Consider the following 13,889-nt stretch of genomic DNA (forward strand, 5'->3'; position numbering starts at 1 on the left):
AACTGTAAAACATAAACACCAGCTCAGTTATGGAGGTCTAAGAGTGACACTTAAAAATAAAATAAGTTGTCAATTTAATAATTCAAACATAAAAATGGAAATAAATAAATCCCTTTCATAAACGGAAACACATTTGACATTTTACAGTTTACTCGTGGAGGCAACAATCAGCTTTTGACTTAATTTCAAGAGCAATACATAGGCTATACAATAGGCTACTATGTAAGCAGTTAAGAAGACACGAGAAGTCAGTTCTGTTTTATTCTTGTTAGTTCTTAAATAACTCAAACTATTACCATAGGTCTGAAATAGGCTATTCAGATACAGTAATTTCAAAACGTATAGCCACTGTGTCCAAAAAATATAGGCTATATATGCAGAAACCATGACTCAGCTATGGTATGATTTCATTAGAACAACATCAACAAATAGCACAAAAGCACCTATAGTCTATATTAGCCTGTGTTGAAAGGACAAACTATTGATAGATAAATATTTGTGATGCGGTCAGCATTTATTCCGGGATCAAAGGGGAGGCTGTGTGTTTTGAATATGGGCAAATATCTTTTTTCTTTGATCGCCGAGCTCAATGATGTGAATGCATCGGCTCGGTGATCTGCTAGCTTGGTCTGCGCATGAGCGGGGACGCGCAGGGAGAGGAGTGGGACTGGGAGCAGCTGTGGCAAATGTTCCACCAGTCCAGCAATCTCGAGAAGAAAAGACAATTTACGGCAGAAGAAAATACTTCAACATACTCTTTGAGCGGAATCGATTAAGGAGAAGCGAGTCGGGCGTCCGCGATAATCTGCGACGCGTTCAAAGTGGCATATCGGCGCGTTTTCTGAACTCAATGCAAACAAAATAACAACCCCGAAAGACTGACAATAAAAGCCCACAACTGACACCAGACCGAACCAGGGCCTCGACACACCGTCCTCTCATCTACTCGGACATTTATCTTGCATCATTTCAGAAAAGCCCTTCTTCTCTTTGTGAAACTCAGGAAACAATGAAGACCTAAACTCATGTGCTAGCCGCTGAACTGAGTGTGTGTGTGTGTGTGTGTGTGAGTGAGTGAGTGTGAGCTCTTCTCCTCTCTTCTCCAAGAAACTTTCTCCCGTCGCTTTAAAAGACTGGAAGCAGAAGAAGCTTTGACAGACTTGGAGAAGAAGCTCAGGCTGTCTTCTAGATTTCTGCATGGAGGTGAGGGGCGAGGACAGGGGATCGGACGGCAGCAGAGGCCCCGACTCGACCCACTTTCCTCTTTACAACAAACCCGCGCGAGTGCGGGTCACGGATCCTGACATGATGATCTACCCTAGCGCTGGAGGAGAAGATCTCACGGGGAGAGCTGCTGCTGCTGCTGCCGCCGGCTGCGAGTCTCCCTCCTCAGATGGGCCGGGCAGCAGCCGGATGTCACCTACCGACGGGCCCACTGTCTTCCCACCTTTACCGCCGCCCCCTCCGCCGTCTGGAATCGGGGCGCAGGGGAGTGTGGATGAAAGTGATCAACAGGATGGGCCAGAGTATGAGGAAGAGGAGGTTGTATTCCCCCTCTCTGCGCCGCCCACCAACCAGTAAGAATTCATCTCGCACACATCTATCTTTTATGTTAGTAATTCATGATGCATCATCCTATTGGCTGTTTCTCAAAACCTAGCAAGCTTTATACATATATAGGCTTGATTCTGTCTTCCACAGTCATTTTGTTGTTTTTAAATAACTGGCAGCTGTTGTCTCCAGAAATCTACCTTAAATACAGTTAAGTTGCAAGCATTAGATGAAGTGAGATAACTTTATACATCAAGGCCCGGTTTCACAGACAGGGTTTAGCCTAAGCCAGGATTAAGCCTTAGTTCAATTAGGATATTTAAGTAGCTTTAATAAAAATACACTAGAAAAAGAAAAAAAAAAACATTACTGGTGTCCATCTTGAGACAAAACAATGGCTTTGACATTTTTAAGATATGTCAGTGCAAGTTACTTTCAGTTAAAACTGCTCAAACATGCATTTTAGTCTAGGACTAGCTTAAGCCTTGTGTATTATATTAAGAATAGTATATTAAGCCATTGAAATCTGCCTGTTGTGATAATTCAGGTGGTACAATGAAAGGCCACATATAGTCTCTCAAGAAAATGTAGAAACTCAAAAATAAAACACCATTAAAATAACGCAATAAAGCATAAACTGTATCAAAATACTCCAATATACGTAACTGATAACAAAATAAGAAACAATTTTTAAATAAAACCTCTTATAGTCCGGCAAATATTTAATGCATACAATTCTTATATAGTCCCGATTACTTGTAAGGTAATACAAGTACTTTTGACTCAAAAAAAAATATCATTTTAACTTGTTAAATATATTTATATATAGTTTTGTATAAAATAAGTTTGCATAATTCATACGTTTTTACATCATTTTACGGTAAAATCACATGTAATGTTAAAATATACGAAAATATTAAAATATAATATTTCTTATAGTGTATTGAGTTACACTTAAACAGTTATTAGCTTTTTAACATGTGTACTTTCCTTTTTCTTTATATTTTTTGTCTGCAGCAGCTCGCTTATTTGAGACCGACCCTTTGACGCATTCATGACAACTCTTTTGTAACTAACAAATGTAACTGTCCATGTGCATGTTCGCATGGGCTTATTTACATTTAGCAGACACTTTTATGACTTTCAGATTATATATTTGACTTCCTACTAGTGCTGTCAATGATTAATTGCAATTGATCGCATCCAAAATAAAAGTTTGTGTCTACACATAATAGGCCTGTATGTGTGTACTGTGTATATGTATTATGTATATTTATTATTTATATATAAATACACACGTGCCTGTATATATTTAACATATATATATATATATATATATATATATATATATATATATATATATATATATATATATATATATATATATATATATATATATATATATATAAATAAATATAAAAACACACACACACATACATGACACACATATACATGTAAATATTTCTTAAATATATAAATGTGTATTTACATACATATATATATATATATATATATATATATATTTATATATATATATATATATATTATATAATATAATATAATATAATATAATAAACAGTAGCAACACATAGATTATGTAAACACAATCTTTTATTTTGGATGGGATTAATCGTTTGACAGCACTACATCCTATATTGCAGAATGTGAGGCTATGTATTCTAGCAGTTATGCTATTTATTTTGTAATATGGGATAGCCATATAACTTTACCACCTTCCTTCATGTGATATGTAGTCTCATGTATTCCGCCAATACATTGTGTTTTTTAGTTGTAGAATATAATTGTGACCTATTCATTGCATTAATACAGTGTTTTGTATTCCTTTATGTATCCAGACCTTCCTTCTGCACACATTGTGAAATGACAGTTACTGATAAATGATTGCGACTGCTTTCTGTGTCATCTATTATCATACTGCTGACAAGATCAGTGTCTGAATCTAATGAAGAATGTCAGGGTGGTGACACTCTGTTCCTAGTCTATATCACGATAAGCTAAATGATAGTGTGCAATTTATTATGCTTCTCTCATATTTTTGGTTGCTCAAGAGCAGGTTGCTAATCTGGCCTGGAGTTTTATATTATGCACAGTTGTTTCAGCACATCAGTTAATTAAATAAAAATAAAAACAAAAAGTTTTATGCTTATTTCACTGATCAAGCCAAAGCATGATGTTTTTCAGTAAGAGACCTGCCTATGATTTGACAGCAGCTTCTCTTTCATCTTTCAAAGGAGAAGAGAAAAAAAAAAGCAAAATTTAGCATTTTCACAACGATGGTAAGGAGGATATAAAGCCCTGTTAGTTGTCAGTGGTTTCCTTGAAAGAGCTGAAAGTTGTCACAGAAAGTGTGGGGATGAATTAAGAGTTTTCTCTTGGCTTTTTGGTATCATGTATACTTTTCAAATGCCTTTTTTTAAGTACTGCACAGTGCAAAAGAGAAACGATAAGTCTGATCTGTGATTTGTGCACTGCTGCTCTGCTCATAGTGGTTAGCTCTTGAGATACACTGTTGCCTTAGACTGGTGACCCAATTAGGATGAAAGTTTCCTCAGAGCTTCCAGATGATTGACTCTGACAGACTCGACTGCCTATAAGGCTGGGTAGAGTTGCTCTCTGATGCACCAACTCTGAACCAGAGGTGCTCCATAAGCTTATATTACCGCATGCACTCAGCGACTGCTGAATTTGCGCCATGATGAGGTATTATTCACATTTCAGCCCTTATCTGCTCAAAATGGCTTAGGCTGTGACATAATAGAAGCCTGTGTCGGCTTATGGCTCAGTGCACGTCTAAAATGTGCAACACCTTTGCAGTGAAGAGGAAGCATGCGAGTGTCCCATTTGATGCTGGTGACGTTAACAGCTTTCAGTCTCTGTCATTTTATATTTAGTGTATATTCTGATACCAGAACATGAATAAAAGTCCTTCTTGTGTAGGAAGTGCATAACTTGTATAACGTGTATAGCTACATATTCCCTTCATTTCGAGATCAGCTTTCATTTTCTTTTCAACTGAAGCAGTTGTTTCAATGTTTTTTCACAGTAGTAGGTTGAATGGCAGCACAGTGTGGTACACATTCTCCGGGTTGGATGCGGTCTTGCTTGTCAGAATGTGTGACTAAAGTTAGTGCTTTAGTCGCGCACAGAAGACAGCCATGATAGTTCACGCCTCGCTACTGTGCACTTCATTCATAAACAATGATGCCAGCAGCGGAATAAATATTTCACAGATGCTTTCTACTGTTTAACAAAGACAAAAAGGAGAGCGCATGAAGAGCGGGGCAGCGCTCCTCTCAAACACTGGGCTTTGAACGCAAGCAAACAGCACTGTGGAGAAAGTGCAGGTTGTTTTTTTTGTTTTTTTTTCCCATGAAGATTAGAATGGATTTTGAGTCATAAACAGTTTCTCTCAAGAGCTGGAAAGAGAGAGAAGGAGAAAGAGTTTGATTTGGAGATCAACAGAAGTGCATATTGTGTCTGCTAGATAAGCAACTGCTCAGCAGACTCACTCTCAGTCAAGGGCTTGGCTAATTGAGCACCCATGCTGGTTAATTGCCTTTTTTTTTTAGAAATACAGGGACTTTGGAATGCCAAGTGGCACGGCGAACTAAAACTGCGGGTTACTGCGCTGAAATATGTTTTTCATGCAGTCGAGAGGCTTATGCACTAGAAAAGTCTTCTTTCCTCTTTTTTTTTTTATATTAAAATAGCCTGGAACAACTTCTCCAATTATTTTTTTTTTTTTTTGACTGTGTTCATGATCTTATGTGTTTAGTTAAAGCAACAGTTCTTTTTTGGACTGATTGTTTTTAACCAAAATGTCTTCTGTATTTACTTTTAACCACCTCCTTGTTCCTTGTTTTAAAGCATCTGAACACCAGGATTCATTCGAGCTTTGCACATGTTTGATATCATTTCTTTGCTGTTTCTGGACATCTATTGTTTTTTCTTGAGAAGAATGTAGGTCATGTAAGCCAAGCTGATATGATGCTTTTCCCCATTATAAAAAGTCTATTGCTCTGGTCTTATGGATTGTCTAAAGAAGTTAGAAAACCTGTTTCTTAGATTTCACGATATATTCATGATTTTGCACGAATATTAGCAATATATTGTGAATATATTTGGTAATTTTTAGATTATTTGCTCTTGAGGATAATTATGCCCAATTTGTCAGTTGCCAACAGCCTTGTCATTGGTTAGTGCACATTTTCCAACTATTTGCATTTTAAATTTTAATAAATCTGTTCTAAAACCAAGTGCCTTGAGCAAGCTGCTTTGCTCTATTGTGTTTGCCTTAGGCATCCGCCTTCTAAGGCAGCATCCTAACTGAAATGGTACCCCAGGAGTGACCGATTTGGAGCATTCTATATAGGCAGCAACTCTAAAGGCTGGAATACACTTCATGACTTTTGCTCAGATTTTTCCCCCGATTTGCAGTCTAAGGAGTTGACAGTAATTGCCAAGACTATGATTCCATCCAGTTGGAGGATATCAAAACATGTAGAGTATGACGGATTGCTACTGAAACCGAAGCTGTCTTTTATCTACCAGTGTTGCAATAAAATACAATACAATTACAATATAATTAACAGGCGTAACACATTTATCAATATTTGACTCATCATGTAAAACAACTGAATATACCACTCACCTCTAACTCCCATTGTAATCTGTTAGAGTCCATACCGATACTTTCTAGTAGCGAGACGCGTGTTTTTGTGAGTTTGTTGTGTTCAGAATGATTTGAAAGTCTGGTAGTGTATGATCCTCAGTAGTTTATAGTATGATTCCAAGTTTTTCTCTGTAACCATATGCAAAGTTGACAAATGTATGATGCCTAGTGTTTTGATTTGTTCAGATTTTAAAAGTCATGAAGTGTATTCCAAGAGCGTGCAAGAAACTATTTATTTCAATGAAGGCAATGCACAACAGCATTTAATGTGTATAAAGTGCATTTTAGTTAAAATAGTCTGTTTTTAATGGAGTTTTTCTCCATGCAGTCTGTAATTGTCATTCCTGTGAAGAATAGTTGTAATGGTGCCTTTGAATTTGGCTAAAAAAAATCTCTTAGGAGGCAACATAATTGCCTAACATTTGGAACGTTTACCTAACTTTATTCACTTTCTTAACCTAAGTTGTTTTTTTGACAGAGCTGTTGTTTAAAATAAGAGTTCATTTACTTTCAATATGATATAAAATCAAAACATAATGTATTCATCAAGCGGCAACCTCCCCCATTTTTTTCGTGAAGCCAATACGGAAGTAACTTAAACTGTGATTCATCGACTGGCCGCTAGGGACAAGTTTACAGCAGAAAAAAACATGTTTACACTCTGTTTCAAATTGTGTTTTGGTCTATACTGCTAATTTTGCCCTTCATGACAACTCTGAGGGGGTGAATTTTTTTATAACTCATCCGTTTAAATTATATTAAGCCTTAAAGTTCTGCATAATTAAGGGCGTGGTCACTTGAGTGACAGGTGGATTGGCACTGCTGTCTGTGAGCAATCATGTTACCTCAGCTAATTCCAGCCGGTGAATTTGGCATCTCAGTCGTATTTGTGCCTTTTTTCTGGATTATTTTATACAATATATGGCTTGCTGCATACTCGAGACAGATGTCAGTCTGTGTACATGTGCTCGCATGCGGAACACACGTTGTTGGAACGTCGTGGCATTGGCTAAAGGTTTTGTTCCTTAGATTTACTACAATGACAATACCAGGAGGATATACAACTCCGACAGCACTGCTTGGATATACTAAACTACTAAACTAAAACTACTGCACTATTTTGAAAAATTCTACTTTGGACATGTACTCATTAGTTTGAGAGAACATTTGAGAGTTATACAGATATCTGGTACCTATATATGTACGTATAGAGTTTTACATTATAAACGCTGTTTTATATTTTGAAATGGACATTTTACCCAAGTGCAACGGATTGGATTCATCTCGCGATCTCTATTTCATTAAAGGTTTGAAGTCCCAGTTGATTTTTTGTGTTATTTGCACACAGCACACAAATTAATTAGCCTACTGGTGTTAGAGCATCTATAACGTTATCTTAAAAATCACCGTAGATTGACAGTAAACCTTTAGTACTTTCTAATGGTATTGTTATCTTTATTAATATTTTAGATAGTATCTAAGATAGATATGCTAGGCGGGCATGGTTTTAGCAACAAGTCACATGGGCTCCAACTACGTACCGCCTCTTTGCCCATTTTCAGTTATCCGTGAGTGACGTGCGGTCACGTGAAGCTAAGATGGCCACGGCCTCATTTTCGCGTCAAAACTGCTGTTCAGAACTCAATGGGTGACGTCATGGACACTACGTCCATATTTTTTACAGTCTATGGTATTCAGACTAGGGCTGCAACAAACAATTAATTTGATAATCGATTAATCTACCGATTATTATAACGATTAATCGACTAATCATCTGATTAATCAGTATGCTTTGTTTGATTATTCCACTAGCAATTAGTTAAAATACTGAGTTATACTTTAATAATTAAAACAAGGAAATCACTTCAGCTTTTGAAAGTGTATTTTTAATGAATTTGTTAAAACATAGTGTTAAAATGACTGGTACTGAGTTTTTATTAAGTTCGGGAATTGTGATAACTTTTTAATAAGAGTAAAAATATGAATATGTAATATTGTGCCAAAAATTTTGAAAAATGCTCCTTTTAGATTTCTTCATTTTTTCTTTTTCTTTTTACTAACTATTGAGTTTATGGTCATTGAACGGCTTTTCTGAGGTAAATGTAACATTTTGTGACATTTAGTTTGCAAGCTGTTTTATTGCGGTCTTTCTTTGGTTTGGTTGAAACTACTTTTTGATGTTCATTAATGTTTATTTCATGCTGTAATAGCAAAAAAGAGGAAGAGATAATGGGTTACAACAAAAATATTTGTCGACAATGTTGTCGATAATGTCGACTAATCATTTCAGCGCTAATTGAGACTTAAAGGGGTCATGAACTGCGTTCGTTTATTGTTTTATAATGTTTCCTGGGGTGCACTTATAATGTTAGTATGCTGTTTACATCCAAAATTGTCATAGTTTATAAATAAAAGGCATTTTTACTACCCTGATTTTAGCCCTCTGATTTGAACGCTCCGTTTTAACGGGCGTGTCTGTCGTGAGACTTCAGTGTAAATGCCCACTGCTGTGATTGGCTAACATCTTTGCATATTAAATAACTTATTACTCTCTCTTTTAGTGTGTTTTTACTATTACAGCTCTCAAGGTTAACTAATCGTGAAAAGTGTTGCATTACATTTAGATCTATGGCATTATATTTAGATCGTGGCATGAAAGGTTGCAGAGATGAACATTGTAGCCGATCACAGACATGTTGAGCACATGAAAGCAATCTCGTCATTGCAACTCAATTTCTGTACACTGCTTTCATCTTCACTAACAGTGCAAACACAATATAACTAAGAGATTAATCGAATAAAACGGGAGTTTTGCGCATCAGTCACGATAAACTCGCACTGTTTGATTGACAGCTTCAGCGCGCACTGCTCCAACGATTGCAAAAGGAGCTTTCTTTGATCGCTTTCTTTATATAATCACTGTTAAATAACAGATTATAATTAATGTCGAGTCCAGGCACTGCACAATATTTTGTAATCCTCAACGACATGTCTATTGCTTGGTAGCTTGATCTGGTTTATCACCACTATGTTACTTAGGCTACCTATGCTGTTGCATTCATGCGTGAATCGTTGGGCGGGGCTAAACAGGTGGGGATGAAGTAGGTGTTGATTTTCTTCTGCAGAGGCGGTGCTTGCTGCCCTTTTATGTCATAGATCCCCACTTTGTAAATCCTGTCATTTGCTGGGCCTGGTGTCAAGCTTTTATTGGACTAACAAGGAAGTTTTCAGCTCTAAAACATACAGGATATTCTTAAAGTATGATGACCTCTTATATGTCAAAAGCTCAAGGAAATTTTGATTTCTCAGTTCATCACCCCTTTAAATTTGGTAGCTAACACTAAAAAGTTGATGTTAAAGGGGTCATGAACTGCGTTTATGTTTCCTGGGTTGCACTTATGTTAGTATGCTTTTTACTTCAAAAATCATCATAATCTAGAAATAAAAGGCATTTTTCCTACCCTGATTTTAGCCCTTTTATCTGAACGCTCTGTTTTAAACGGGATTTCTGCTGTACACGCTCACTGCTGACATCTTTCCATTTGAAGTATTATTGAAGTATTACTCTCTCGAAAACTTTTAGCACATTTTTACTATTACAGCTCTCAAGGTTAACTAATCATGAAAAGTGTTTCTTTACATTTATATCTATGGCATTAGAACATTGTAGCCGATCACAGACATATTGTTGAGCAGTGATCTCGTCATTGCAACTCAATTTCTGCACACTAACAAATGCTTTCATAGTAATTAATAGTGCAAACGCACTGTAAAAATGAGATTCGTTGAATAAAATGGGAGTTTTGGCACGTGTCCAGAACTCAGTCACTGATAAACTTGCGCTGTTTGATTGAAAGCTCCAGCGATTGGAGCATTCTTTGATCACTTCTTTATATAATTTAATCAGTTTAAATAACATATTATTTTCATCCTACTAAGAGAAACAATTTGAAGTTGACCGTAGTCACTGGTTTGATTTACTCTGACACATAGGCTAGACAAAGAATATCTGACTGTACATGAATCATTACATATCAAATCTTTAGAATGAACAGTTACTTGCATGTTGTTGCATTACTGTCGAGTCCATATAGTAAAGTCTGTTTGCAAAGCCTGCGCCGAAATGCGATTGAATTACCAAAGAATCAACAGTGAAATCATGAATACAAATAAATTAATGTTCAACTGAGACATTCACATTGTTGAAAATAAATAACCATATTCCTAGCATTATGATCCTTTGAAAGGTAATGTTATTGTTGTCCTGTATCGCTATTCTCTCCTTATCTCACTAACATGCCAGTGGGCAGGGCTAAAGTTGCAATGATGAAGTAGGCATTGATTTCCTCTGCAGATGCGGCGTTTCACCTATCTTTCAATGGGCCTGGTGTCAATAAAAGCTTTTATTGGACTACCAAGGAAGTTTTCAGTTCTGAAATGGGATATTCGTATAGTACAATGACCTCTTATATATCAAAAGCTCAAGGAAAAGTTGATTTCTCAATTCATGACCCCTTTAAATGATTTTAAATTCTAGAAGTTGGTAGGAGATAGGAGTTTGCAGATAACCAAATTATATAACATTAGGAACAATGTCAAGTTTAAAAACACAAACTAATCTTTTACATGATAGCAGTGACTTTTTCATTTCTTTGAAAAAGACAGCCCACTTAGACTAACAGCAGATTCATGAATCAGTTTGACACAGTACTTTGAGGATGTATAATCCATCCTTCGTGCGACCCCTGTTCAGCTCCTACCGCACTATAACTGCTCGCTGAAGATGGGCTCTTTAGTCATCCATCTGTGTGCTGGAGGACAGTCCCCGTGTGCTGACTCTAACAAGCTATGACGCTCCATCATGTGTGAAGAAAAACAAAGCTGTTTGGCAGCTGCTCACAGACCTTGTTCATCTCCACCTTTTTTTCCAGTGTGGAAACTCTTGAAAAAGGACATCGCTAGTCCAGGCTCTTTAAATTATTGTTGGTCGCTGAGCAAACCAGTGGGTTACTGATGTTCCAACCTGCCGAGTTTGCTTGCTTATAGAGTATGACGCTTTTATTTTGGCGTTTAAAGGAGAGGAAAGGTGTGTGTGGAAGTTTGAATTTAATCATAAAAGTTGTGGATACATAAATTCTGTACAAAATAGTAAAAAAATTGAAACCTCTACCATTATTTACAGACATAACAAATATCATGAAGAATTATTATTTTTATTTTTTTTTGTAAACTATTCTTTAAATCCCTTGAGTGGTGGTCAGGTTTTATCCTCCCACCTTGGAGTTCTTAGTGTCTCGCATCCTGTTTGTCCCCTCCCTCTCTTTTGCTGAGCCGTTTCATACTTTGCATTATTTGAGTGAGTGCCTTCACAGAGGAAGGATGTCAAAGGCAGACAAGGCAAATTCAAAGGAAAGGTCTTCATTCTCATTCATCTCTTAGTTAAATTGTACTATCGAAGGAGTGATAACCGGCGTGGATTATTCCGCATTTTGGACATTATCTAAAACTGTGCCGACCATATGTGAGGTAGACCCCCCCCCCCCTCACTCGCATGTAGACATAGTTTCTGCTCACTGACTTCAAGAGCCGTGTGGTGATCACAGTCGAACAGCAGGTTCTCTGGGACATGGCGACGACCAAATGGGATGTTTGTCTGGTGAGACAGAGACAGACCCCAGCGACTCGGCAGCTGAGCGGGATTACTTTGTGAGTGAGTGAGTGAGTGAGAGCGAGCCGGACAGCCCAGGATGCAGCAGAGGATGAATTCAGCGTAAGTGGGGCACTGATGCTCTTGTTCGGAGCTCAGACAGGCAGACTATGGAGTCAAGAACTTCCTTTTTTTCTTGCTCTATTTGCCTAGTTTGTTCATATTCTCACTTTTTCACTTATATTGAAATTGATGAGCACATTTCTCGCCACAGATCGCTGATTTATTGCACATTCATGATATATAAGACAGATGTTTTAATATAGTCTCTGATTTAATGAGCAGCAAAAATGGCATTACAGTTGGTATTTTTAATTCATTTTTGTGAATCACTTCGAACTATCTATTTCTCTGAATCGTTTAAAAATGGTGATTATTTGTTTGTTTCGTCTTCACTTAAAATGTTCATGGAAGTTTATTGTGGCATTTGTTATACTGTGTGTGTGTGTGTGTGTGTGTTATATATATATATATATATATATATATATATAATTATTTATTTATGTACGACTGCATAAATCATTTTAGCATCGATATCACAAAGTGTGCATTCGCAATAGTCACGCCGCAGGATGTGCGATGTCTAGAGTAGGGATAGTTGATCTGTGATCCATACAGACCTAGCACTATGGTTTGAAATGCATGTAATTCTCAGATTAATGGTGAAGTTTAACCCTCATAGAGTGAAAGTTTATCATTTGCATGTGTTTTTGGTCCTGTCAGTTTAAACATTCAAGCGATTTTAAGCCATTCAAGCTCACAAAGATGCAAACGAGAGCTCATTTCTGAACTCTAATGCAAACACTGAATTCCATTCTCTTCCACCTCTATTTGTGCTTGAACAGACACATACACACAAAATTGTTAAATATACCCTTCTCGGCGAGTATCCTCATAAACACAGTCACATATGGTTTACGTGAACTTAAACAACTGAGAAAAAAAATGGATGCGTATCATTGCATTTGATCCGTTCTTTTTGTCACCTTATTGGGTCAAATACATACACTTGTGTGTCAAATGATCATCTTTGCGAGTATTCTCATAAACGTTTATGTCTTAAGTGAATGAAAACAGTTGAGAAAGAAAGCATGTGTATCAGTATATTGGATCAGTGATGCTGGTCATAAAGTGACAGCTGTCTGTGCCATTAATGCTCTTGACTGAATCACTTTTGTAACTTTAATAAGAATAAATGTATATGAAATTTACACTATTAAATATAAATTACAATCTGCAGTATTTTTGTACATTTAATTACTTTATACAATTTATATAGTAGCCCATTTCTGTAGGTCCATCTAGTGCTTGAGGTTTTGTATCTTTGTTCTATTGTAGTTTTTTTTTCTATTGCTTGTAATTAGTTTCTTTCCTATTTTATCACTGACTTAAGTGAGCTTGAGAGTTATATATATATATTAGTATACTGTATGCTTGTGTTAGTTAGGCTAGTGTTAGTTTTTTTGTGATTATAGAAATTGGTGATGAGATTTATGAAATTTCAATGGTATGAAAAGTTTTGATATAACTTTAAATGAAAGCGAAAATTACTATATTGGGATATATATTGTTAACTTGTTAAATAAAATAACTTGTATCATGATATATATTTATTTCTATTTTTTTATTGTGTTTTGTATTGTTGGAGTGTCTAAATGAAAAAGTTAAATATTTAATCTATTCTTTTGATTGAAAAAAATTAACACCCTTTAATTTGAACAAATGCATAAATATTGAAATATATATTGGATATCGCCAAAGTACTATGGAGAATTTAAGCTACATTAATCAGCCCTGGTTCTCACTGAAGATTTATTATTTACCTGAAATATTTCTCTTTTACATTTTTAGATCATACATTTTTATATAATTTGACTGTTAACAATGTGTTTAGTCATGAAATAATTAAAAGTGTTGCAGGTGGATAGATGCTAGTCT

General features: G+C 36.2%; 1 protein-coding gene across 2 annotated transcripts in view; it reads left to right on the top strand.

The window, feature by feature from the left end:
- The first annotated feature begins 355 nt into the window (after positions 1–355).
- rasa1a (RAS p21 protein activator (GTPase activating protein) 1a) overlaps positions 356–13,889 on the top strand; it is a 55,829-nt gene continuing 42,295 nt past the window's right edge. Inside the window, exon 1 of one of the 2 annotated variants that reach the window (XM_067405497.1) lies at positions 356–1,577. In XM_067405497.1, the coding sequence (XP_067261598.1) occupies positions 1,198–1,577 (380 nt within the window). In that variant the 5' untranslated portion in view covers positions 356–1,197. The remainder of the gene's footprint in view (positions 1,578–13,889) is intronic. The other variant, XM_067405496.1, reaches the window with a different exon arrangement.

The sequence above is a fragment of the Chanodichthys erythropterus genome, chromosome 13 (genome assembly GCF_024489055.1).
Source record: "Chanodichthys erythropterus isolate Z2021 chromosome 13, ASM2448905v1, whole genome shotgun sequence".
Classification (NCBI taxonomy): Eukaryota; Metazoa; Chordata; class Actinopteri; order Cypriniformes; family Xenocyprididae; genus Chanodichthys; species Chanodichthys erythropterus.